The sequence below is a fragment of the Corvus cornix genome, chromosome 1 (genome assembly GCF_000738735.6).
Source record: "Corvus cornix cornix isolate S_Up_H32 chromosome 1, ASM73873v5, whole genome shotgun sequence".
Taxonomy (NCBI): Eukaryota; Metazoa; Chordata; class Aves; order Passeriformes; family Corvidae; genus Corvus; species Corvus cornix.
Window position 1 is genome coordinate 37464527 of NC_046332.1, and position 27338 is coordinate 37491864.

The 27338-nt window shown below is 40.1% G+C and overlaps 1 protein-coding gene across 1 annotated transcript; it reads left to right on the top strand.

Moving 5' to 3' along the window:
- On the top strand, positions 1-27226 carry MTNR1B (melatonin receptor 1B). The gene is made up of 2 exons (XM_010401121.4): positions 1-270; positions 21953-27226. The coding sequence occupies exons 1-2, from the start codon at positions 54-56 to the stop codon at positions 22819-22821; spliced, it is 1086 nt and encodes a 361-aa protein (XP_010399423.2). The 5' UTR covers positions 1-53; the 3' UTR covers positions 22822-27226.
- Positions 27227-27338: the final 112 nt, after the last annotated feature.

Here is a 27338-nt window from a genome sequence, read left to right on the forward strand (position 1 = left end):
CCGCGGGGCCGCCGCCGGTCACCGCGGGGAGGCGCCGGGACGGGGTGGCCGCGATGCTGGAGAACGGCTCCCTGAGGAACTGCTGTGACCCGGGTGGGCGCGGCCGCCTCGGCTTGGCGGAGCGGGAGGCGGCAGCGGCGGGCGTCCCGCGGCCCGCCTGGGTGGTGCCGGTGCTGTCCAGCGTGCTGATCTTTACCACCGTGGTGGACATCCTGGGCAACCTCCTGGTCATCCTCTCCGTCTTCAAGAACCGCAAGCTTCGGAACTCAGGTAAGGGCTTTGTCCCCGCACCCTGTCCCGGCGGCGGCAGGGAGTGGCGAGCGCCCGGAGTCCCGCGGACATCCTGGTCCTCGCTTCCAGCTGTCCTGAGGAGTCCAGCCTGCTCGTCAAGTTCGGGCGGGTCGCCCGCTGAAGGCGGGGCACCAGAGCCCCATCCGTTGCCCTGTAGTGTGTGCAGGGACCCCCAGGCTCTCAGTCACCCCCCGCGCTCCCCTCGGGCTCCGTCCTGCGCTCCGTCCGGGAATGCAGGTCGTGGAGTGGTTCCCAATGAGGCATTATCTGGTGTCTATGGAGCTCCCGAGGAGGGGAATCGGTGCCATCTGCTTAAAATACCGGAGACAAAAAGCGTGCCGAAAGCGGTCGGAGGAATGAAGGAGAAGCTTTTAAAACTTGCTCAAGAGTCCTAAAGATGCGGTGCTGTGCATGCGTGGGGAAGCGGCTCAGCCCGCTCTCTGGAGCCTGCCTCAGAGTGCACGGTAGGCTTTCACAAAATCGTCTTCTTGTCTCCTCACCGCATGTGCTTCAACCAGAACGCAACAAATAAAGTGGGGTGTTTTCTTTGAATCGTGTCTAAGGTTTCTCCTTGTGTGTGCTAGAATGTTGCTCTGCAGCCTTTACTTGCTAAACTTGCTGGCTTTCTCTCCTCACCTCTTCCGGGCTCGTTACACGTGTTTCAAGCTACAAAACTCTGTAGTTAAGCACCAACTTCGCGGATTTGCCTCCTGGCCAACTTCCCTGATTCGCGCATGTCCCGCTGCGTGCGGATCCTACACCCGCTGCTCCTCTCCCCGTCGACGGAGCCGGTTGTTTCCTGATGCGCAGAGCTGGGCACACCTGCACTCGGCTGGATGCTGGGTGTCGGTGCGGTATAAAGTGCTACCCCCGAAATTGTGGTGTATCTACTACAGTTCTCATAGTACCTAGCTGTTCCCGGAACTGCTCATTCCTTCGAGACACGAGTGCCCTCGTTTTGCCATGCGCACGCAGGTCGGGGTAACCAAACTTTGCTGGGAGCTGGCAGAAGTCCGAAGCACTACGTCCTCCGCACTCGGAACTAGAGGGCTCTGCCATCGGTCCTCTGTGTCCGCGGATGCTCCCTTGCCGCGGGGAAGGAGGGACAAGCCGCTGATTTGTTTCTCCCCGGGGTGGAGGGGGTGTTGGTTTGTGTTTGTTTTTTTTTAAACCAGTGTCTCTTCCCAAGCGCTGTCGTGTCTCACGTGCGGTGACTGGAAATCCTGCTGACGGGGAGTAGGCGCTCGTTCGCGCTTGCTTTAAGTTAAATCCTACTTAGGGGCAAAAGCAGTTTATGGAGGATAAGTCTTGGCGCTCCCCAGTCGCTGCACGTCTAACTGCAGGCGGGGGATGCCGGCAAATCCTGTTTACCTGGGGCGGAGCGATCACACCCCACCGAGCAGCACCGAACTTGAGAGTGTCTGGAAGGGTGCTTTGGCTAAGCGAGGGAAGACTTAGGGAGGCAGCTGCTGGTCCTTGCGCTTGTGCTTGGGCAAGCCGAGAGAGGCAGAGCCGTACCGAGGCCGGTAGTGCCGGCGCGACCCGGAGCCGGAGCCCTGCGTGCCCCGAGCGGGACCCCGGGCGCTGCCCCGGGCGAGCGGAGCCGGGCTGAGCTGGGCTGGACTGGGCGCAGCGCCACGGCGGGGCAGGGAGTCCCGCGGGACACGCCGTGACTCACCGGCGCTCCCCGGCCCGCTCGGCGCAGGGGGAAGGAGTGTTCCCCAGGGATTAGAGCCTGGGCTCCGGGGCGGAAGCGCCCGAAGGAACAGGCTGGCGAGGGCGGCCGGCCCGCGGCATCAAATCCTTTCCGGAGGGAGGAAGAGAGGGGCTCTCTTCTGAAACGTTCCCTTCCCCCAAACTACAGCGAAGGAGAGGATGTGGACTGGAAGAGAGTGATACCTGGAAGAGTAAGTTTCAAGATACTGATCAAAGTACTTAGTGGCACCCTAGGACTGTTCAGAAAACAAAACAAAACAAAACAAAAAAAAAAAGGCAAACGTGGTCGTATAGTCCAAATACCTGCTAATTGATCTCCTTCTAGGATCATCCTTAATGTGATGTCACTGACCCTGTCCCAACAATCTCTTTATCTTTGATAAGTACTGTGAAGAATAGCAGGGAATTCCTTCTGCATAATCTTCATAAGGTTAAATACCTTTTAAATTGCCAGTTCTTAGTTTTACGTCAGGGAGAGGTGTCTCTTAGAGGTGAAACTGAAAGGGTATAGTTTGGTAAATGTCCACAGAAGTCTTTTCAGGTAAAATTTCTTAAGGAGGAAGCAGAGTGGAAGAGGACTGAAAACTGATGTGGGTGGAGTGATAGAGGGGACGAGAAAATGGTGGAGAGTTAAGGCAATACTTGGGAGCCCTTAGCCTCTGACAAGGAAAGAAGACGGAAAAACAGGTGGACTTGCAGTTTTCCTTTCTGAGCAAACAAGAAACAACGCATTTGTATTTGCAAGGGGAGTGAATGTGGTAGAAAGTGAAATGATGAGGAAAAATGGCATGAAAGGAATTAGACCTTGTCAGAGAAGAAAAAGATGAAGTTAGGGGAAAGGTTATGACAGGCAGACATCCAGATGATTGAAGGAAAAAGGAAGAGCTATAGTATCATGAGCACTCAGTTCCCTTTGAAGAAGCTAATGAGAGATTTTTTTTGGATGAGAGTTTGGGACTTTAAATAAGTCATAGGTGTAAAAGAAATAAATTAACCAGCTCTACCCACTTCTGTAGCACAAGAAGTAATCTTACCTTCAGAAAGTAAAGCAGGACTTTAGCAGTTTTTCCAGGATTTTTCAACACTATTCTGTTCTAGACTTTATAGAGAGATCTGATAAGTGGAAACAATGTAGTTATGCATCACTCTCCTTAAAATTAAAGCATGACCAAAAGTAAATCTATTCTAATACTGTTATATAATGGGAGGTGCAAGAATGGAATGAAATATGACCCATTAGCCTTTGGGCTGACACATATTATGTTCAGCAGGAGAGACATAAAGAATGGCTAAGACTGGTGTTTCTGGACATTGCTCCTTCACTCCTCAACCATGGGAATTTTGCCAGCCTTACAACAGAATGATTGTTTCAGATCATCCAGAAGCCTCTTTCCCATGTTTAAATTTGGTTTTGGGGAAAATCTGTGAACACTCTTCCAAGTAATGCTTAGCATAATTGGTATGAATCAACATGCTTGTCTTACATAACTGCACCCAGTCTTTCTGTGAGAGGCTGAGCAACTTCTGATCTTTCAAAGTGATTTAATTTACAGAAATTAATGCTTTTATCAGTTCTAATTTGGGAGGAGGGTAATTTCATCTAACACACTACAAAAATAAATAAAACTTTGTATGTGGAAATAATAAAATTAAATTAGCTTGTCTTTCTCTTTGAAACGTCAAATGTGTTCTGAATTTTCAAAAACAATTATTGATTTTGTGTGTTTCCAATTAAACATACCCAGTTGAAGACAGCTTTTAAATTGCTGAATTTTTGAAGTGGTGAAGTTTACATGTGCTCAACAACCACTGCTGGATGATCAAGTATCCTGAAGGTGCATCAAGTAAATCAAAGCCACTAGATGCTTTTAAGAATTCTAAAGATACTTTTGTATAGCCATAGCTGTAAACATAACGTTATGGGCTGCGATAAGAACCTGGTAGGAAGCACTCCAGAAGATGGGAACCAGCAAAGCATCTCCTTTGACGATGGAGATAAAGCAAACTGTTTATACTTCATTGGCACTAAAGCCAGCATAAAATCAGTGAGAAGTGAGAATTAGGCACATTAACTCAATATCATTTCAAAGAGTAATGAAGACTTAGGACCCTTTGACTTTTGGCAGAATATTAATATTAACTTTGGTGCAATTCCAAAGAATGCATTAGTGGAAAGTGGTATTTTTAGTGCATTTTGTCAGCCCTCCTCATCCTCTCCACTATTTTCTTTTCTATATATAACAGCTAACACAGCACAATGAGACTCTGATTTCCATTTGAATAGGAAGGTGCTGTTGCAACACAAATGAACTCAAAACTCATATTTCTTTTACCTGTAAGAACATTGGTGTATTTGCATGTTTAGTTCTGTCTAATGTGTATGTGGCTCTAGAGCTGGACAATGCTTCTCATATGTGTATCTGTACAAAATAAACAATCCTGCATGTAGAATTATAATTTTGGTCCTCATCTATCTACTAAATAAACATGTTCAGCAATATAAGCAAGGCTTGTAGTGTTTTTCCATGCTCTTTCCCTTTCTACAGCCTTCAATCCACATTTCTGTGATATAGCTGAAGGTAAGTTATCCCCGTTGCTAAATGCCGTTTTCAGTTATTCTTCTTCTCTTTGGCCAGACCAGTTCTCTTTGCCTCCTTTATTCTTCCCCTACTATTATTCCTGTCCACTGGGACACAGGACAGTTGTCTCCTGTGATGGAATCCATCTCTTACAAAACTACACTGGAGAAACCCGTTTCTGAAACCACTTGGCAAAATTGTCCTTTAATAACAGCAGTGATACTGACAAGAACATATTTAGATGAGCAGAGCATGAGATCCCACTGATAGTTTCAGCTTTTGTACTCCTGTCTTCTTGAACCCTGGATCTGTGGAATTCTTAGTTCTGGGACTGTGTGTGTTTGGCTTCACATTCTCTCTCACATTCAGCTTGAACGTGCTCAACACTGAGAAACTGATGGGAACAGAGCTTCAGCATTCACTAAAGTTCATTGAACCCAACACTTAAACTCTTCTATCTCTTACCATGACTCAAACTCATTTGTACTTTACTTTAACTTTGTGATTTTTAGTTGCTAACTTAGAGTGGATATTTTTATTTGTAGAATTACAATTGTCATCTAATGTGAATGGATCATTTCTTCACCTGTTGAGAACTTTTGTGCAATATTAATGGCGAGTAAACACATATTTACCCCTCAACTTTTTTTTGCCATAGTAAACAAGTAAAATGCTTTTAGTTTCCTCTAAGTAGGTGCGCTTTTCATTCCCCTGGGTTTTTAGGCCTTCTAGATCACTTATCCAAACCGAATTAATCTGTCTTAAACAGAAAACTGGCCTGTTCACAGTAATGCAGGTGAAGTACCGCCAATACTTTCAAGAAAGTATTAACATTCTATTCTGTTCTGTCCTTTCCTGGGTGGACAAAATAGATCTGGTATGCCTTGAAGCCACATTTTCCTTTTATGTGGTAGCATCATATAGATGGCTGTTCTTGGTGCAGTCACTTGCTGATGCAGCTCTTCTTTTTCTTTTGTTACACAATTATTCCTTCAGTACCTGACTTCATACCTCCTGTTATTATACTCTATCTACTTTCTGCTCTTTTAGTCCTCACGCAAAAAAAGATTTTGACATTTCCCTGTATCAGTGTATGCTCTCAACTTCGTATTATCACAAAATTTCATTAGTTCTCTTTGTGTTTTGTGACATAATACTTCTGAAACAGACAAAATTAGTTTAATGTAGGTTACCTCCCTCTGGTCCAACAATTTTCTTTCATCATCATCCAGGCAGTGGTAGCAGCAGACTGTGAGTGGTACCCTGGTGATTCCAAGGCTAGATTCGTTTAGAGCAACCTCCCAGGTCCAGAAAATCCAAGCCCAACTTTTATTAAATAAAGATGATCTGATTAGTTGGTACAGCCACTTTGTGTAAGCTCACATTGACTTTTATTCCATTTGTCTGTATCTGCATCTTTAATTTTCCTATCCCTCTGAGCTTGTCTCTCCAGCCTTGCCTACAATTAAGATGAGGTTAAGAGCCCAAAGATTTCTTGATTCATTCTTCCTTTTCAACAATTTCCCACCGTGAATGCAGGTGCCATGTTAGCACATACTCTATGGTAGACGAATGAATCTTCCAGAGGTGGCAACACTGTTTTACTGTTCTCATTACTCCCTAATTGCTTTTCTGACTTACTGGGAGCGCCATTCATGCAAAAAGAAACAGCATTTGTGCAGCACCAGAGCAAAGGAGGAGGAAATGGGTAGTAAAGTGTGAGAGCACCACAGCTGCAAGTGAGTCATGGCAACACTGCTCTTCGGGATGCATGTGGGAGCCAAGCTCTGAGAGAAATCAAATCACTCAAGCCTGAGAGAAATCTGCACTTCCCTACTGGCAGTGAGGACTAGAGAACATTTCAGCCCCTTTTAACAGGTCCCACGTGTAGCTCTCAGTACTTTCTGAACACGACACTGAGATAACAGATGTTAAAAAATTCCTGCCATCAAGTATATTCAATCTCTCTGACGTATTTGCTTTATTGTAGATACGCTAATTCCTCACCTGCCTTGTCCCCAAGACCACCACTATTGTCCTTATTAAAAGGTCTACCAAAATCTTTCTTCAAACCAAAGCTATTTTAACTTGATTTTCAGGGTCCCCCTTCCCCAGTAACTTATCTTTTCTCTTTTGTTACTGTGTTGAAAAGGCATTTTAGTTATTTTAGAAGTCTTTGCAAAGTCAGTGAAGTTTAGGGGGTTTGTCAGTTCCCATTTAATCCATTTTTGCTTTGTCTAGCATTTTTCTTTGGTGGATGCATCCTGTACTTCTAGCCTCATTTCTTGCCCCCAGTATCCTTACTGAGACAACCTTTTCTGCATCTAGACTTGGAACTTTTTGTTATGGTTTTTTTTTTCCCCTCTTTTCGATGCAAGTTACAGAGAATATTTTTGTACCTTTAATATGAAGAAATGCCAGCCTTCCTCCACATTTAAGTCCCTAAGCTCCTCAATACAGCTGATTTCACTTTCCTAATTAGCTGCTTTTATTTATCAAAATGTGCAAGCCCTCTTCTTAGTGATGTCTGCTTTGTTTATTCTTCCATTTAATTTAACCAAAATAATGTCATCTGCTTTCAATACAACCTTATTTTCTATGGCAGGCTCTTCAGGGATGTCTTTGTTCTTCATGAAAACAAAGGCTGGGGTATATTGGCAAACAGACTCTGAATTGAAATCTGCTGGGTTTATGTCCAGAACTCAGCTGCTCTGTGCTTATTTTCCCCTTTACATATGAGGACCTGCATTGTCCTGATGTTAAATTGGCTCCATTAGTGTTTTCCTGCTAAAAGATAGGCGTTCTCATCCTGCTGCAGGTTTCTGCATTCTTCACCGCACATTGTCTTTCGAACTCCTCCCCAGTGTAATTTTGGCTTTTACCAGGATATCCTTTCTCTCTCTCTCAATTTCTCTCTTCATTTCCCCTTTTTTTATGAAGACAATAGACCTTTTTGTTAGTATTTCTCTTCTCCAATCACTGGTGCAATTCCATTCTAACAGAATTGTTTCCATAAAGTTTTATTTTTATTTCTTACTGGTTTTGGATCCCCTGTTTTATTGCATAGGTTCCTGGCATCCTTTAACTGGTTCTACTGCTTTTTATATTACCACTTCAGTTGAACTCCACAATGTTTGAGCTCCTATTTTCTATATTTGTTGCCACCACCTTCCTGAAGCCAAAATTCCCTTGCCCTGGGTGTTAAATGAAGAAACTGTATGATTTTTTCTCAAGCTCTCTTCCCATCTCTCAATTTTAAGTTCTTCTTATTCATTCTGCCAGCTTGGATTGCAAGCTGGTATCCCATATGCTTAGGTGAAGTCTGTCCGTGAAGATATGAAACCTCTTCTCAGAAAATACCTCCAAATGATCAATACTCCAAATCTTTCTATATAACTTCTAGAACTATTCAGTCATGTGCCCGTGACTCATCTCATACTGGTAATTATGCTTCTATTCTCTTCTTGGAGAGGAAACAGAATAAGTTCATCACCAATTCCATTCTCTTTTCTTTGAGACTTTGTTCAGACAGTAACCAAATGAGAAAATAAGTCTTCAAAGATATGAAATAATAGTTCTAAACTTTGTTAACCTGTAAATAATCCAAAAGTAGAAGAGCAAAATGAAAAGCCAATATTATTAATTGGCAAAACAGGAAAATTACTTTGACAATGCAGGTAAATCTTGCAGGTAAATTTAGAAAAAGTGAAAAGTGGAAACTTAAGATTGTTCTAGAGGACACAGAATTTTAAAGTACTAAAATTCTTAAAAAGTATTTAATTTTCAGAAATAGAAAGTTTGTGAGGTAATTATGAGCCTAGAGGGATTGAAAGAAGTCTTTAGGAGTACAGAAACATCATAAATTAGAAAAATAATTTCTCTATCAATCTGCATCACAGGGAATCCTGTTTAGGATAAAATTTTAACCTGAGGCAGGTTATTCTGCAGCCATAGGGTATTTTGTATCCTCCTTTGAAGCATTTGGCAACGCCATATTGCCAAATTATCATTGCTCTGAATTATCATTTACTTTTATCCTGTGCAATAAGTATTCCATTTATTGATAAGTAAATAGGAAGTTTATTGCCAAGATCAGCTGCAATATACTTTTATTTTAGGATGTAATAGTAAGTCCTATCCCACTTAGTAAGCGGAGGTATTGGTGTGATTATCTTTAGCGAAAGCAGAATGATAAGGATTCAGTTGAGCCGCAGAGGTATGTTTTCTTGAACCTGCAAAGAAGTATCTAAGGTTGTATTTACAATTTGTATTTCATTTGGCACAAGTCCACTCAATGTTTCAAGGAAAGGAAAACTAAAGGATGCTGTTAGTGCGGTGCTTTTCTTGCAACACTGTACTCAGGCTCTCCATAGGGCCAAGTCTAACACAGTCACACAGCTTTTCTTTGCTTTTTTTTCAACTCAAAGTATGAATAAGTTTCCCTTCATCTCCTTGAAATAACCAATGCAACTGTACTCTCAGATACAGGAAATTAGAAGGAGCTCTTAGCAGCTGTGTTATGGCAGTTCCGACGTGTCTTAGGAGCACTCCCTTTCCTGCCGGCTCTCTCCTGGACTCTGGACTGACATTCCTTTTGCAAGACTCACTTACTGCATGAGGAATGACCTCTCTGCAGTAAAGCTCTATTCTTGGATGGACCAGCAGAAGCAATTCCAGGATTCATGGTGCTCTTTGGCACAATCAGCCAAGAGCTAAGAGACCAAACCTCCCCACAGAGTGCTAGGACAGCTCATTTTAAAAGACTAATTTTTTCATCTATTCTTAGCAGATATATATTCACCAGATGACTCGAATCATTGTGTTGAGGATGTTATAGGAGACTACACTCACTCCATTAAATTGGTGACAACCTATTCTCTGCCTCTAGGAGTAAATTCTACTCCTACTCCAATTCAGATCTATTATGAGTACCACTGCCTTCAGATATGCTTCAGATTTTAGCTTCTTAGAAGTTATCCTTTACAAGCCCATACTGGTACCTTGGGTCAGACTGTCAGGTACATAGCCATGTTCCCAAGAATAAATATGAGAACAGCTATGTTATCCACAGCTGATAAAACAAAACTATTTTTTTTTCATTTGCAGAAAGAAGGTAATGCTATGGCAATTTTCATATTCCTAAAGATCAATCTGAGCAGTTGTTCTGCTTTTTAACCTTCCACCTTGATATGGGCATAAAACAGACTTCCTGATAGCAAAAACCCACAGAAACTTGTCTAAATCACTGTGGGTGCAACACCGTGGTGTGTTCTCCCCAAGAACAGTAGCTGCTTTGGAATCTTCTGGTTTACTTTTCATCTCCAAACTGGTTTACTTTTCATCTCCAAACTGATAAGGACTGATCTATATCAGAGAGTCAGCATTTTCCTGACATTTCAGCTTCATATGGGATAGCTATGTCTCGACATGAAAACAGATAACAGCAGCCTAAACACATTAATCAAATTACTAGAATCTTGATTGTTGGAATTCTTTTTGAATTATTTATTAATCATAGAGGTATTTGATTACAATGTTTAATAAATGCTGCTTAAATTATGTCTGCAGAAAAAACATAACCCTTCTGACAGAGTTAATAATTTTTTCAGCTGTTTTTATGGGTTTGGATCAGTTTCAATGTTTAAATACCTTATGAAGATTATAATAATTTATATGGTACTTCCATAAACACTGTCATCTTTCTGCTATAGAACAACATCTGCTTACCTGTTGGTTTAGATAGCCATATTTGCACAACGTAGGCAACAACTGTTGTCAGAAGGTATCACATGCAGCTACTGAAGCTAACAGTCTGACTAACAGGAAAAATATCCGCTTGGTACCTCAGCCTTGCAAATATAATTACATTAACTGATTGTAAGTTTAGAACTAGCAGCAAATTGTAAAATATATCACTGCAAAGAAGACAGGAACCAATAAGTGGCATCCTCATGTCTTTATGATTTGCGCTAATACTGCCTGAAATTCTCAGTCTTCTCATTCTAAAGCCAGTTCCATTTTTCCAAATGATTCAAGTCTTCACACCATTTCATTTGAGTGCAAATGGGGAAAAGAAACTTTTGTGAGATGTCTGTCACCTATGAATATATGTAATAATAATCAATCTAGGTATTTTTATGTCCTACTTATTGAATATCATCCACACAGTTTAAAGAAAAAAAGTGTCTATTCAAGATGCCCATTCTGTGCAGATCCTGTCCGTGGTGAAGTTCATTGGAGATATAATCTTTAGGACTTTGAAAATATGTTCTCAGAAGCAGTCAGCTGACAGGAGCCAGAGTCTTCAATCTCTGCAGCCAACTCTATTCGGGTTTTCTACTGACCAATAAAAAGCTGTTATATTAAAGCATGCTGCTTTTCTTCAAGACAAATAAAGACATACAAGTGGCATAGTCACTATGTGCCAACTGGGAATTACCTCATCCCTTCTTTCTGTGAACTGCCACTTATGGTTCTTAAGATGCTTGGGAATATGTTCAAGAGACTAAACATTCCAACCAGCTTGTTTGAAGTAAGTTGTTACTTATGGAATGCACAGGGTGTAATTTTTGGATTGTTACAGAGGAAAAAATACTTGATTAATAGGTGACGGGTATCTTTATATGCCTTTGTCTTGTTATGTTAGAGGTCATGAGAGAAAGAATATTTAAAATTCAAACTTCCCTGCCACAAGTCAGATAGTACACCATTATGTTCCAGGTGTTTTACTGGCATAAAATACAGTGTCAGAAAGTGAGTGTTGTGCTGTGGAAATTTAGAGCACTCCTACTCAAGGACAAAAAGTCTGCCTGTGATATTTTTAAAGTGACTGCAAAAGTACTTGTTATTAGATTCATAGGTGGGATTAGAGCCTATTGACAAAAGATTACTTTCTGAATCAGTTTTCATGTTAAGCAAGACTTTCTTTTTTTATTCTTCCTTTTGCAATCATTAGAACAAAATGTGTAACATGTTAATTAGACGTTGAGGCAAGCCTTGTAAAAAGATGGTTTGATCACACTGATTTGCCTAGAAAAAATTATTTACTGGTAAGTGGGTTGAAAGAGTTTATAAGAGTTTACCTGTGTTTCCTGGGTACGAAACACCAACTACACAATCCAGAGTCCAGTTGCAGCACTGGACATCCATTGTTTCAAAGTAGAATAAAAATTAACTAAGTTGAGGCCTTGTAATTATGCCTTTAGTTAGATAATCTGAAAACAATGCAATCCTCTTTAGTGACTCTTAAGAAACACCTGGTAGTCTAGGACCATAAAGATTGTAAAACTTGCTGTACAGTCAGCTTCCTGGTTAAAGATGAAGCAAGAATATCTGCTCTGCTTATGGAGACCAAACAAAATATTGAAGCAGGTGACCTTCAAACACCTTCAAACATTCTCGTGTAGTATATATAGTGATTTCCATTTGAGCCTGATTTAGTAAAGATTATATTGGTTTGGTCCAGTTTGCAAGTGTATTCACGCAGTCGAAGAGGTGTGACTCAGTAGGTTAGGCAGACAGAAGTCACCCAGAACTCTCTTTCTGGATGACAGGCCACCAGGTCACTCACTGGGGTACCAGCTAGAACTGCCACAAGAGGCTAGTCTGAAAGGCTAGTTGCAGTCAAAGGTCATCAAAGTAGCATGTGGAACAGGATTCTGCAACAGGGGTAAGCTGAACCTAGTATGTGAATATCTAGATAAGGAGGAACATTCTAGCCTTGCTAAAGCCAATGGGAATTGCTTTCCAAAAATTGCTAGGAGCTGGTGCCTCCTGCCTCTTTCTATGCAGCCCTTACGACACTCCATGCTCCACCCCTCTGGAGTTCTGTACCTTTACCAGTCTCTCGGTTTACTGGTCTGGAAATGTTTCTTGGTCCAGGTTCTCTGTTTGGCTCAGGCCATTATGTCCAGTCAAAGATTGTTCAGTTCTGCTGTCACAAGGAATCTGAAGGCAGAAGGATAAATAAAACAAAGCCCCATTAACTCTAATCTTCACTGGGGCCTCTTCTTCTGACCAAGCAAATCTAGCTCACTGTTACTCACCATGTCTGGTCTCTGCATGCATAGTAACAGGTATGATCTTAGGTACCCTTTGCTATTTAGTAGATCAAGTAGACCCCTCATGGGTTGCAAAATTGACAGCATCTTGCCTCTATTCCCTAGTGAAACAGTAAATATCCTGTATACTCATTCCTTACTGGAACAGGTCACCCTGAGTGCTTGTTGAGTCTCTGTGGCTGTAGACAGTGAAAGGCTGACTGGACATGGTCCTGAACAACCCACTATAGTCTATCCCTCTTTGAATGGGAGGGTTGGACTAGATGAACTCCAGAGATCAATTCCAACTTCCATGATTCTATGGCTATATTGGTTGCATGCCTATCACCCTTCATTTACCTATCTCAACAATATCATGACTTGCAGGCCCAGCCACAGCAGTTTTTGTCTTATGATTTTTCAAGGCTTCTACTGGCTCTCAGAAAAGACCTTGATTCAGCAAATTATCATTACTCACTTTGTCTGTACTGAGTTGGAGCACAAAGCAGCTAATGCTTCAGAAGAGAATACACAATCATCTTCTGTAAAAGCATTTTATTTATTCATCTGTTCACATGCTGTTTACAAACCTATGAGTATCATTATAAGATGAATCATGTCACTGTACTTTGCTTTAAGACCTTGTTTCCAAAAGAAGCAGATGGCAGAGACTGACAACAGCTTCTGAAGACATTCATCTCCTTATGCATGTACAGTGATGGGGCCTTCCAAAAGCTCAGAACAAAAAGGGTAAGACCTTTCCTTACTGAAAGGTTATAATGGCCATTTTCGTCAAGTGTCATCTATTTTCTTACTTGCTGAAACAGGAAACAAGAGAAGAAAAGAAGATCATAATGAAGGGACTCCATAGGTTGTTAGAAGCATTGGCAACTTGTCAGCATAAGTGCTCTCCAATTAGATGTTCCTGTGTACTCTATTTACTGCCGTGTATCAGATCCTATTTTATAAAACTCTGGGATCCCCCACTGTGTCTGGAAGTTGAACACGGGAACACTTAAAAGTACATAGCAGCCAGAATGGGCTTAGATTTGGTTTCTTTTTGCCGATGGAACCAGCTGACATGTACATGCTCTGCACGTATTTGTCTCTGTAGCTGTCCCATGCTGCAAGTTCTTCACCTGCAGCCCTCCGGAGCAGCTGAGCAAACCACTGTGGAAATTGCCACTGGCATGACTTCGGTTCTGTAAGTGGAGATCCCAACATTTACACTCACATTTAGAAGTTCTGGGCTGTTTACATTGGTCTACAGGGCAAAACTACAGGATGCACCTTATCATGGCTAATCAAATCTCCTGGCAAAATGGTGCTGTGTCCTATAGTCTCCAATAGTCCCCAATTTTATTCACTTCATATACCAGCTTGATAGCCTGAGTATCTTCAGTAATATCTTAAGCCTTACATTTTAAAATAGAATTATTTAATGTCTGAGATCTTTTTGTTTATTTGGGATTTTTTATTTCAACTCATCGGCTAGAAAATATTAAAATAAAACAAAACACAAACAGCTTAACAAAATAAAACATGGTTTTAGTTTGAACAAAGTTATTTTCATTTTTCAATTTCCTGTCCTCCTTTCTAAAAGAAGGTGGAAGTTAAGTTATTCTAAGGACTTGAGCAAGGTTTTGTTGCAGTAACAAAGAAAAAAAAAACCCCATAATTGCCTTCGAAAAAATTCAGTTTCTAGACAGTAACAAAGATGAAAGTAATAATGAAGGTGATGGAATGAACTAGCCTTTCATACAATAGAAATTAAAATCTGTCAGGGCATAATAAAGTTTTTTCCAGAGTTTTCAGAAGTGAAATATCCTTACTTTGTTTTCTTCCACACTTCAGTCTTTTATAGTCAATCTGGAACAAGTTTTGGGGTAGGGCTTTTGTTTGTTTCTTTAACAAAGTAACATCCTATAAAATGCTACATATTTCACCTTTTTTTCTATGACATGCAATATAGTGCTGAAAAAAAAGTTACTAAAAATTATAGGTTGCCAAGCTCTTTATAGGATCTAACTAGATTGCACCTGTTGTATTTTACAGCTTTTCATATTAGTCCCTTTGTCAGCAGTAAATGCGTTTTCATACTTGCAGTTGTACAAGTAGGGTTCCTATTCTTTCTTAGTTGAAGCAATCAACAGCTGTGATTACTTCAAGAGAAGAAAATTAAGCCGATATGTACTGGCAGATACAGAAAACACGACTTCTTTCATGAACCAGTGAAAAAACAGTCTGTTTCTGTTGTTATTTAGCGACTGTGCTCAGCAACTGGAGGGTCTGAGGCTGGGTTGCCACTGGTGCCCATAGTCCATAGTGCTAAGCCCTCAGAGTGAATGTCTTGGCTTTGCTCCCCACATGAAAAGCAAAAGTACCTAGAGAGAGACATCTAAACTGAAAAAGGGGAGATTTTAAACAAAAGAGGGTAGACTTAGATTAGATATTAGTAAGAGATTCTTTGCTGTGAAGGTGGTGAGGCACTGGCACAGGTTGCCCAGAGAAAATGTGGATGCCCAATGCCTGGAAGTGTTCAGGGCCAGGCTGGATGGGACACTGAGCAACCTGATCCAGTGGAAGATGTCCCTGCCCATGGGAGGGGGGGTTGGAATGAGGTGATGTTTAAGGTCCCTTCCAACTCAAACCATTCTATGATTCTACAAGTCTGTGATTCTCTCAGCAACAACATGGGCCTTTTCCATCCTAGATTACCCTCAAGGCAAGAGCCTGACTTCACTTTTAGGGCATGGATATAAGGGATCTTCCCTGAGCCTGCTGCAAAATGCAGCTCAGTTTCAGATGGGTGGACACAGAAAAAGGCATAGCTAGACTCATACTTTGTCTTTAACTGTAGATGGAAGCAGGCACTGAGGAGAAAAAGAGAACAGAGCAACCCTGTATGATACTTCTGTATTCTTACAACTTGTGATTCCTTCCAGCTGAGAGGATTTCCCAAACCTAGCATGGTATGTCTGTTAAGTAATATTCAAACTATGTCTCTTACAAGTACTTTTCCAGTCTTCCCTTGAACACGAGTAAAATTTTTACATCTGCAATATCTGTTAAGGATTTACTACCTAGTGCAGCAACCACCCCCTTTTGTTTGCTTTTAATAAAATTAGCTTTGCTTCATAGCTCTAGCTCTTCTATTGGCTCCATCCCTCAGCATCAGTGTGCCACTACGATGTCATTTGGGAGAAGAAAGCTGGACTGGAAAAGTGCCACTTTTCCCAGAGTATGCCTAACAGTGGTGGTACTCTCTAATAGAGAAAAATAAGAGCAAGGTTCATGAACCTCGAGTATTCTTCCTAATCAGTGTCTTGGAGAGTTCCTGCACCTGTCTATCTCAGTTTCTCAGCTGTTAAGTCACGAGAAGGACTTTTTACTTTTTTTTTTTTATGAGCATACTGATAAAGAGCACTCTACAATACAAGTGATAATCTGTGTATTCTGATTCTAGGCTGAAATTCTTGACCATAACCTAGAAAGAGACAAGCACGCTAACCCCAGAAGAGCAGCAGGGCTGGTGAGTAGGGCACTCTCTGGGGACTATGGGAGACATAAGCTCAAGCCTTTTTTAAAGAAGGGCTCTTATACCGTGGAAGTATAACCACTAGGCAACAGTGAAATTTCTAGTAGTAGAGCCTGTCTTGCCTCTTCTGCTTCCCCTTTTCTCTGTGAAAATACCCAGCACTGGAAAGGTTCCTGCAATCTCAGAAAGTATCAGAAGCCCAGAAAAGTATTTATCACCCCATAAATGTAGTATCTGATTAACGATCAGCGTTTTGCTTTGCAAGAACCAGACGCTGGCGTTCTCCTCCTGCCCTGCCAGATGATGCAGTGTGCTGTCTCTGCTGTGGCTCCTGCACTAGGTGGCAACAGAGAGTCACCACCGTCCCCGCCGGCACCAGAGGAAGCCACAGGCGAGCAAAACTGTACACCCAGGGGTTACAAACCTCAGGCCTTTTTACTAAGCTTTTAACAGCACAGCCTTTTGCTGTGTCTGTTAGGAAACCCAAGGCAGCAATCTCGCAGCAAGGACTGGCGTTCCCATATTTAACCAGAGGAAGAAGAAGAGTGAGCACACAGGAAAAGTGGAGGTTTTGTTTTGGGTTACACTCATACCTAGAGGCCAACCATGCCAAAATCATGATCTCAAAAACAACAGTGCAACTTAGGTACCTCTTTTCAGTAAGTCTGTGTCAACACCTGAGGGCTCTGCCTAATAAGCCTAAAATTCAGTTCCTGCAAGTGTAGCTTCCAGCACTAACTCATAGTTTCAGATGTAGGGCCAAGAACACAGGTCTGTTCCAGTCCGGGAGTCTGCAAGTCACTAAGCCACAATCTCAGGGTCCTTTTAACATGCTAAGCTTCTGTTCTTGTGAGTCCTGCGTTCTTCTTCAGGTCAGTCCTGTTTAATATCTTTATTAGTGATCTGGACAAGAGGATCAAGTGCCCCCCTCAGTCAGTTTGCAGGCAACACCAAGCTGGGCAGGAGTATTGATCTGCTGGAAGGCAGGAAGGCCCTGCAGAGGGATCTGGACAGGCTGGATTGATGGACTGAAGCCAGCTGTCTGAGGTTCAACAAGGCAAGTGCTGGGTCCTGTCCTTGGGTCACAACAACCCCAGGCAGTGCTACAGGCTGGGGGCAGGGGCTGGGAAGCTGTCTGATGGAAAAGGCTCTGGGGGTGCTGGTGACAGCAGCTGAACACGATCCAGCGTGTGCCCAGGTGATGGCATCCTGGCCTGTGTCAGCAATGGTATGGCCAGGACCAAGACAGTGACTGTCCCCCTGTACTCAGCACAATTGAATCCCATATTCAATTCTGTGCCCCTCACTACAAGAAAGACACTGAGGTGCTGGAGCATGTCCAGAGAGGGGTAACAGAGCTGGGGAAAGAGGCAGCTGAGGGAGCTGGGGGTGTTTAACCTGGAGAAAAGTAGGCTCAGGGGCACCTTATTGCTCTCTAAAACTACCTGAAAGGAGGTTGTAGCCAGGCAGGGGTTGGTCTCTCCTACGAGGTAACAAGTGAAGGGACAAGAGTAAAATGGACTCAAGTTACGTCAAGGCGGGTTTAGATTAAACATTCAGAAAAATTTCTTCATTGAATGGTTGTGAAGCACTGGAACAGACTGCCCAGGGAAGTGGTGGAATCACCATCTCTGGAGGTGTTTAAGAGAGGTGTGGATGTGGTACTGAGGAAGGTGGGCTAGTGGTGGACTTGGCAGTGCTGGGTTAACTGTTGGACTTAATGATCCTGAAGGTCCTTTACTATCTGAATGATTTTGTGATTCTACTCCCAGTGATGGGTTTTTCTTTGTACATGTAAGAGGATAGTTATAGCGACCAATTATTCTGAACTGTTTCATAGAACACACATTTCCTAAAAAAGAAATAACCTGGATGTTCCATAAATGGAAGACCAGCTTTGATTCATTGTTTATGCTATATTTTTTGCTAGAGTCTCTAAAATATGCTGTTCTGGTGGAAATCTATTGCCTGTCCCTTTCCCTTACATCAAAGTTTGCAGTATACCTCGCTAATATCTGAAATCATGAAACATAACTACAAAAGAGCATATCACTGCTTTTAAACTGTCATATTCAAAGAAAACAAACACCCATCTGGCATTTGTTTGGAGCATTATGTTACACCTTCTGTTAGCAACACTCTGTTGAACATTATACCAAATCACCATGTCTCAATAAATCAAAGCTTACATTAGGTCTTGGCTTGTACTGTCACAGGGAATTCAAATGTCAGTGTGTGAAAGACTTAATTCTCTGCTCCACCTGCTGCTGGTGCCATAGATCGAAGAGGGCGATGTCTGCGTGCAATGTAGAACAACTTGTTAAACAAATGTGTAACAACCAAAGCACCACCTAAAAAAAACCCCAAACAACACTATGATGTATAATTAAACATTTTCACCAGTTTCAAACCAAAGACAGAAAAAAAACCTTTAAAAAATAGTTGCTGATTGAAATTGCTTCTGGTTTTGGTAGAGACATTAGAAGTCAGTTGTCTTTTCAGAAGGCAGATGCTTAGCCCTTAAAAGTTTTGGCCTTACCAAAAATTTTTTTCTGAGAGTAAGTTCTTACAACATCAAGTCATATCAAGATTGCAAGAGGGTGTGGCAGTTCTCTTTCTCTTGTTAGTTGTAGTAAGAAAACCAATAAGCAGGAATGCTTCATGAAATATTGATCTAGTTCTGTTGCATGCAAAGCAAATATCAGAACTTATTTTCTTTTTTATGCATACAACTACCAGTGTTTAAAACAGCACAGATGTGGATCTTTTTGAATACCTGGCAAGACATCTGGCTTTTAGTAGCTACTGCTTGTAATTAAGGGGTCTTTCCATTCCAGTGAGCAAATGTTTTTCTTACAAATGAATATATCTCTTTCTCTTATGAAACTGAAATCTAGGAACAAAGTCCATCGAGTAAATTCCAGAAGCAATGATAATAATTCCAGCTAGATGAGAATTCTGTGCTTTTTATTTTGTTACAAGCAGCAAAAAGTTACCTCTTTAGTTCTATTATGAATGTAATTTAGGCCACTCTAAAAGCTCTGGGTTAGGTGTATCAAGAACATTAACTTTCTCCAAGCGCATAAAAGATGTCTAAGACTTTTGGTTTCTCAAAATGTCAATTATTTATGTTTTATGAATTAGGAAAGTTTCTCTCTACTTCTGTAGATTATTCATTGCCATAATAAACATTAAACTTAATTCTGCAGTCATGCACAAAGACAGAAAAATACCATTGGACCTTACTTTGCAGTACACAGTGGGAACATTCAACCCTGTAAACAGCTATAGAAGTGACAAATCACCTGAGGCCTTTATAGATATTGGACCATTTTTCTTCTGAGTTGTAAACTAGTAAATTAAGTTTTTGACAAGTTCCTTGCTAACTCTATTTATTCATTTCACCTAGAATTTTCAAGTCGTAAATTGCATTCAAAACTTTGAAAATATCTCGCTAAATGTACTTTACAGTAAATTTCCAAATATGATTGAAAGAGCTGAATGCCCACTCTATTTCAACTGAACAACTACATTTCAGGTAGAAGCTGATGCTGGGAGGCCTTAGAGTTTAGATTAATCTTAGTGAACACACCCCAGACTAAATTCTCTTTTTCTCCAAAAGGCCTTCTAAAACACAAAAAAGTCTTTTTTCCTTCCTTTTCTTCCTTCCTTTTCCTTCCTTCCTTCCTTTTCCTTCCTTCCTTCCCTCCTTCCTTCCCTCCTTCCTTCCTTCCTTCCTTCCTTCCTTCCTTCCTTCCTTCCTTCCTTCCTTCCTTCCTTCCTTCCTTCCTTCCTTCCTTCCTTCCTTCCTTCCTTTCTTCCTTCCTTCCTTCTTCCAGCTTCTGACTTCTCTATCTTCAAATGTCAGAGACAGCAGTGATGACAAAACATAAGAGAAATGCTTGTTGCTATGATGTAAATACATTCTGATAAAGATGCCCCTGTTCTTTTGTTAGTTTTGGCTTTTTGTCTGTTTACCATATGTCTAGAAGAGGCCTTCACAGTCATCTCATCCTTCCTGTACAAAGGGATCATCTTTGTCTAGGCCAATATTGACACATACTTGTTTCATGTTTTCTTACAACCTTTGATGGCAGACTCAAAGCAAGGTCTTCCAACACTTCCTTCTTCTTTCCATTAAAATCTATTTCTTGCCACCTACTTTGAAACTTCCTTGTTGTGACTGAAGTTTGCTTGGATTCACAACAGTCATGGGAACAGGTTACATCCTTCCTGCTTTGCTTATTTGAAGTTATCATGTCCCACTCAATTGTCTCCCTAATTTGTTCAGTCTTTCCTCACAAATCATAAAGCTGCAGCTATGGAAACGCTTGTGAAGCTTTTAAAAATATATAAAACAGGCTACTAAATATATAAAAAGGAGCCATCTAAAATAAGTTGTGCACCACTCTTGGGATAAGCCAATATTCCTGCAGGTACAGATGGATAATCCTGCTTTCCATTAAGTTTACTCGCTGTTGTGCAAATTCTGATGAGCATGGTTGTCCCCTAAAGTGTATGGGAGAAAGATACCTCCCCATTCCTTAATTCAGGAAGCTACAGATGTAAAGCAGGTGGAGAAAACAGAGTACAGGTGAAAATCTGTCATGTTTGATGAGTATATTTCTATATGGTTGTTGCTTTTATGACTTCCAGTTAATGCCATTCTTAAAATGGTGTGGAGAGCTGCTTTGTTAGTTGAGGACTAGTAAGCTCAGAATTTGTAGAATGGAGCATCTAACTGCTCTTTTCAAAAAAATAATTATGTTCCATGCACAATTTTTAAAATTGCTTGGATTTTTTGCATATTGGTTCATGCTGTGAAGGACTTTCAGGAAAAAAAAAAGAGTATGCAAGCCATATACAAAACCATACAAACTATATACATTTTATACTACCTAAATGCCAAGAATTCGAAGTTAGTATCTCTATCTTCTAGAGTGAAGTTCTTAAAGAACATTTTTTCAGGAATGTAGTTTATTATCTCACTGTTTTATAAAAATACCCTTAGATACAATGTCAGAAATTTCAAACTGATGAAAAGGACACTGTTTAAAGAGAGACAATATGGCTTAAACATATCACCTATATTCCCATAATGTCATCAGCAGAAAATTTGAATACTTTCTGTTGCATGCATGGAAGTTTTCTTTGTTTATTTAAATACGCCTTTCTGTGGAGGTTGGTGAAGGCAATTCACTCTTGCTTAGACAATCCAATGAGAAAATAACTGCAGTATGGGTAGGCCATTCATGCAGAAAATATCTATACTACAGAGTATTTTGTAGCAATTTAGAGTATGCATAAAACAACACATCCTTCCAATAGCTATTGACCTAGTCTCTGTATATCCTTCTCCTTGATAATTGTCAAGCCCATTAGCATTCCAGTGATAGGTTAGAATGACACAATGGCTTACCTACCTGGCACAATTTAGATTTTTTTTTCATTTTCATTTTATTCAATCCAGCTGTGGAGTTAGCTACACTTAAACCAACATGCGCTTATGTAATGGCTCACTGATGGCTATGTTTATTAAAGACAAAAAGAGCAAGGACGTTATAATCCAGTTACCAACAGATTTGAAATATCATGTTTCTACAGATATTTCTATGGTGTTCTAAGTTACATTGTAAAATCATTTCCCTATTGGTCCTATATATCTGCTGCTTGCTGACATCATCAATAGTTTAGCATTGCAGACACCCAAAATAATGTAATGTTTTTCTTCTTGTTCACAGCTATGCTTGCTTTCAGACTTATGTCTATGTATTTTTCTTTCCCTCCAGGTAATGCATTTGTGGTGAGCCTAGCTTTGGCTGATCTGGTGGTGGCCTTGTATCCATACCCACTGGTGCTCTTAGCTATTTTCCGCAATGGATGGACACTGGGTGAAACACACTGCAAAGCGAGTGGCTTTGTGATGGGACTGAGTGTAATAGGCTCCATTTTCAACATCACTGCAATTGCAATAAACAGATATTGCTACATATGTCATAGTTTTGCCTATGACAAAGTGTACAGCTGTTGGAACACAATGCTGTATGTCTCCTTAGTCTGGATTTTAACAGTGATTGCAACTGTGCCAAATTTTTTTGTTGGCTCTTTGAAGTATGATCCACGCATCTATTCGTGCACGTTTGTCCAGACTGCAAGCTCCTACTATACGATAGCTGTTGTGGTCATTCACTTCATTGTCCCTATCACCATTGTCAGCTTCTGCTACCTTCGAATTTGGGTTTTAGTGCTTCAAGTCAGAAGACGAGTCAAGTCAGAAACAAAGCCAAGATTGAAGCCAAGTGACTTCAGAAACTTTCTTACTATGTTTGTGGTTTTTGTGATTTTTGCCTTTTGCTGGGCACCTCTAAACTTCATTGGACTGGCTGTAGCCATTGATCCTACGGAAATGGCACCAAAAGTTCCTGAATGGCTATTCATTATAAGCTACTTAATGGCCTATTTCAACAGCTGCCTTAATGCAATAATATATGGTCTTCTTAACCAGAATTTTCGGAATGAATATAAACGAATTTTAATGTCACTGTGGATGCCAAGGCTTTTCTTCCAGGACACATCCAAAGGAGGAACCGATGGCCAGAAGAGCAAGCCTTCGCCTGCTTTAAACAACAATAACCAAATGAAAACTGACACCTTGTAAATGTGTAATAGTCAATGCAAGAGTTTGTCATGAAGAAAACCAAGATCATAGACATAATGTTCAGTCATTCCTGCTTAATTTTGGGAGTTTCCACTTGGATCACACTTCATGACTGGAATACTGTCTTCATAGTAAAGCACATTGCTCTTGATTCATGATTTATACAAGATATCAATTGAAAATATGTTTCAGAATTAAAGCAGCAGGTGGGTGCAAGCTGTTTTAGTTCTGAGAGCTGAATCCGGCTTCCAGACATATGAATGAGGTATTTTTTTACTTCAGTGAGAGTTTTGCATTCTTTATACAAGATCAGGATTCATTTCTTAGAAGATGTAGTGAGTCTATGTGTACAGCAGCTCATCAAGGCTCTGGAGTGGTATTTTCCTCCCTTCTGTATCTGAACAGAGGGTGAGACAGACACTCTATTTTCCACACATAAGCCAAACATTGCATTTCTGTGGATGTACTGGTGTACTGACTGTAATGGTGTCTTTGAATCAAATTTGTAAACCAGAGAGAAGAATATTTGTGTAAAAGCAAATATTAACATTAGAGACTTTCCTCACAGGTTTTTCATACTCACCTACATTGAGAATGGGAATACAGTGTGTCTACTCTGTTCATCTTTTGTGGTCAATTTTATGGTAGATAATGTAATACAATTGGTTGATTTCTCACAGATTTACTTTACACAATATTCTTCCTTTAGAAAAGATTGAATATTAATTGAACCTCATTTATTTACCAAAATATCTATATAAAATGTCATTTGATGCACTTTAGCACACCTTACACATTTGCAACAGACTGGAGATTATAGCATATGACCTGTGATCATCTGGAGTGGCAACTGGACACTAAACAGGATATCCTAGATCATCTCAAATGATGCTAAACCAAAAGAAGAAGCCCTTTTGACTGTAATGGTAGCTGATATACTTGACTCACGTCTACATCTAATCTCGAACAAAACCCACTGCTGGTGTCTAACCTAAGACAACCTTCAAGGTTCCCTATAGTGGAGATATGTTTCCTTCCATATATGATGATAAACACATGTCCAAGGATAAGATTAATTGCTTTATGGAGGTGCTTGTCTCCTTTCACTGACTTTAGAAGCAGCTTTGATCACTAGTTCAAAGATCTAATTTTGGATAGCTAGAGAGGGATTTATTTTGCCTAATTTGGGGTGAATCCGGTGTAGATGTTTGCACACAATCCATTTTCTAAATACCCACAGTAGTCCATAGAGTTCTAGGAAATTATTCCTTTTCTTTTGAAAGAGACATCTTTATTGGTCAGGGGAGCTGATCAACAGAACTCAGTGACCGTACCTTCACTGACTGTAACAGAGATCAGGTAGCTCACTTCAGGCAAAGGCAGGTGATATTAATTCCATAAATAGTGTACCTACACTTCATATTTGCAGTTCATAAAATAAAAATATTATTTTCCACTTAATTTTAAAACTCAGCTCAAATTCCAACTGGATTTCCGTTTTTCCAGGTAAGACATCATAACAGTGACTGTGCAGATCAGATTACAATTTGGGTTGTACTACAGAGCATTATAGTGATTTACACAACATGGTTGTACTATCTCTAAATCAGACTAAGGATCTGTGTGCAAGTACAGAGCCAATGAGCTTATTTTAACATTAGACTTGAAATGCACATTCCTCTTAGCATTTCTTAGCAGTGCTGTTCAGTGTAGAGGAGCTAGGTCTCTGGTAAATCCATGTCAGGTATTGAAATGGGACAATGAAGAATTCAGGTTGCTGTTACATTCCAGTTTGGGTTTCCTGATCTGGCTATTATGAAAAATATTTCTGTAGTAATATTAATTTTTACAGCAAATATACTGCTTCTGAAGCCATAAAGATGTATTAAATATCACCCTTATGTTGCTAGAGTGATAGAAAAATATCAAAGAACCACAGTATTTTAAATGTTCTATCTGCTCGCCATAAGCCTATGTAAAGTACAGCAAAGCAACAAATGTGATAATTATTTTAGCTGCTTTCATGTTCTTCACATGATTTTGGATAATCTCAGAAGTTCAGTACCCTCAGACTCATACAGTAGTAGGCTGATAAGAAGCTGAAAACTTTGTTGGTAGAGGTAATAAAGAGATGGGACAAATATAACCTGGTAGCAGAAAATAAAAACATTGTGGCTAAAAGTAGCAATCATTAATAGGTAGGTTTTACCTGAAACATAAGTTTGTAAGTCTGAAACAATTTTGATATGTGTTGTCATTCTTCCTGACTTCCACAGCAAGATATGGAACACAAAATCAATATACATTTATATCCACATGTAAAATTTCCCGCAGAGTAAATAAGGAGTTTCAAGAGTCTCTGAAACTTGTAGGAAAGGATATAAAATTTGATTCCTTGACAATCCTACTTTTTCTGGCTTCTCTGAGTACTCAAAATTGTGACTTGAAAGTCAAAATTTGTTGTCTGACTAATAGATAAACTATTATTAGAAGTAAATTGGTAGATCTTGGTTTATCACTTGCTGGAATGAGTCAGAATAGAGTCCAAAAATTATTGGTTTAGCTTCATAAAATAAATTTAAATGTTGGAACCATTTCTTTGGCCATAAAAATGAGCTGCTATCACTCTTGATACTCATGAGAAGACTTGGAATTTGTATAAAGTCATTTTACAAATTACATCTGCTCTTTAAAAACTAAATATCACTTTAAGAATCCTTGTTCTCATATGTTCCCAATGAAGCTCACACAAGTAATTGAATAGAATCACAGAATCATGGAATGGCCTGGGTTGGAAGGGACCATAAAGATCATCTAATTTCAACTGCTCTGACCTGGTCAGGGATACCTTCCACTAGACCAGGTTCCTCAAAGCCCCATCCAGCCTGGCCTCAAACATTGCCAGGGATGGAGCATCCACCTCTCCAGGCAACCTGTGCCAATGTTTCACCACTGTCACAGAGAGAAGTGTTCCAGAATTGGATCCTTCCTCACAAATGATGGAAGATTTTTGGAACAGTGCTAAACTATCAGGTGTGGATTTTACCACCACAGCATTACCTGAAAGGGACTCTGCAGTGCATGGTGGTTGCAAAGTCAATGGAGCTATTATTGTGCCAGGTACTGGTACTTGTTGAGTCCTGATGTATGGACAATAACTCACACCTATTAAAATAATTTTTATCCATGTATTACTACAAAGCATTGCATTTGAGTTGATGTGGAAATCAATCAAATCCATAAAATTAAAATTTTCCTGAAAGTCATTCAAATGCATAAAAATTATATTAATTTAGATGACTAAATGCAGCTCTCAATGGTGAAAAGTCTTTGTGTAGGAATGTATATTTCTACCTACATCAGAAGCCTTAAATTAATTTTCTCCCTTTTCATACTTTAATTCAAAATCTATTTTTTCTCAAATTAAGTCTGAAGGAAAACTTTATAAATGCACCGTCAAGAGAGGTGATATGGTTATAGCGTGATTTGAAAGTGTAGTCAGGAAGAACATACCAGCTCTGAACAGATTCATGCATCTTTGAGGAAATTAATACTTTTGTTGTATAAAAGTATTTGCACCAGCATATCTGATATAGGCACTTTAAGAAAAAAAGAGGAATAAAGTCAGGTACATCCTGTGCTCTGCACAAGGTAACTAGTGAAGGAAAAACTAGGGCCTCAGGGACAAAGTCTGTTTCCAGAAAATGTGGAGTGTTTTCAAACTTTTAGTGTTATCTTGATTAAAAAGTGTTGTCTTTTCTATTGATTAAAAGAAGTAAATGTATTCCAGAATTGTTCTTACAGTAGAACTCAGATTAGAAAACAGCTTACTCTCGCATAGATGGGTGAAAACCAGTTGTAAATTCTGTTTCAGTAAAGAGAGAAGTGGAGGTGTGGTAATGTCTAAATGAGACTGAAACAATGCATTAGTCTTATCCTGTCTTTCTGTACAAGTGAAAATGTCACTCTCAAAGAAGAATTAAAACTAAAGGTACAGTCCTATAACTGTTTGATGAGATTTCTCACTAAATTATTGACTGAATGAAATAATTCTGCCTTGCTCATTCTCAGAGGCAGAAGTGCGTTTCTGTCTCTCCACTTCTTCCTTTAAGAAAATACTTAGACAAAAATTTTTGCTTTCATTTCCCAATTGTATTTTAATGAATTGCACAAGTCTGGGAATTTGCCAATGAATAAATATATATGGAAGATTGTATATATTTCTTAATATGTATATAACACAATTTTGGTCATCTGAACAATTTGTTGCACTTAAAGATGTTTACAGATTTAATGGAAAATGAGGAAGACAATTTATTTTCAGTCATCTATTGATATGTTGCTAGTTTAACTGGATCTTGCACATCATTATTATCTATAATAATAAATCTGTATTTTACCTCAAGTTACAATGAGCATGCAGTGAGACCACTATAAATGTCAGCTGCAGAACACACAACTGATTCCTGTTCATTGTCTTGTTAGTAGCACCTTCATCTGACTCATGAGATTGTTTT

Coding starts and splice junctions, on each gene's coding strand:
- MTNR1B (XM_010401121.4), top strand. CDS start 54: ATGCTGGAGAACGGCTCCCTGAGGAACTGCTGTGACCCGGGTGGGCGC. Junction 271..21,952: donor CCGCAAGCTTCGGAACTCAG/GTAAGGGCTTTG, acceptor CTTTCCCTCCAG/GTAATGCATTTGTGGTGAGC.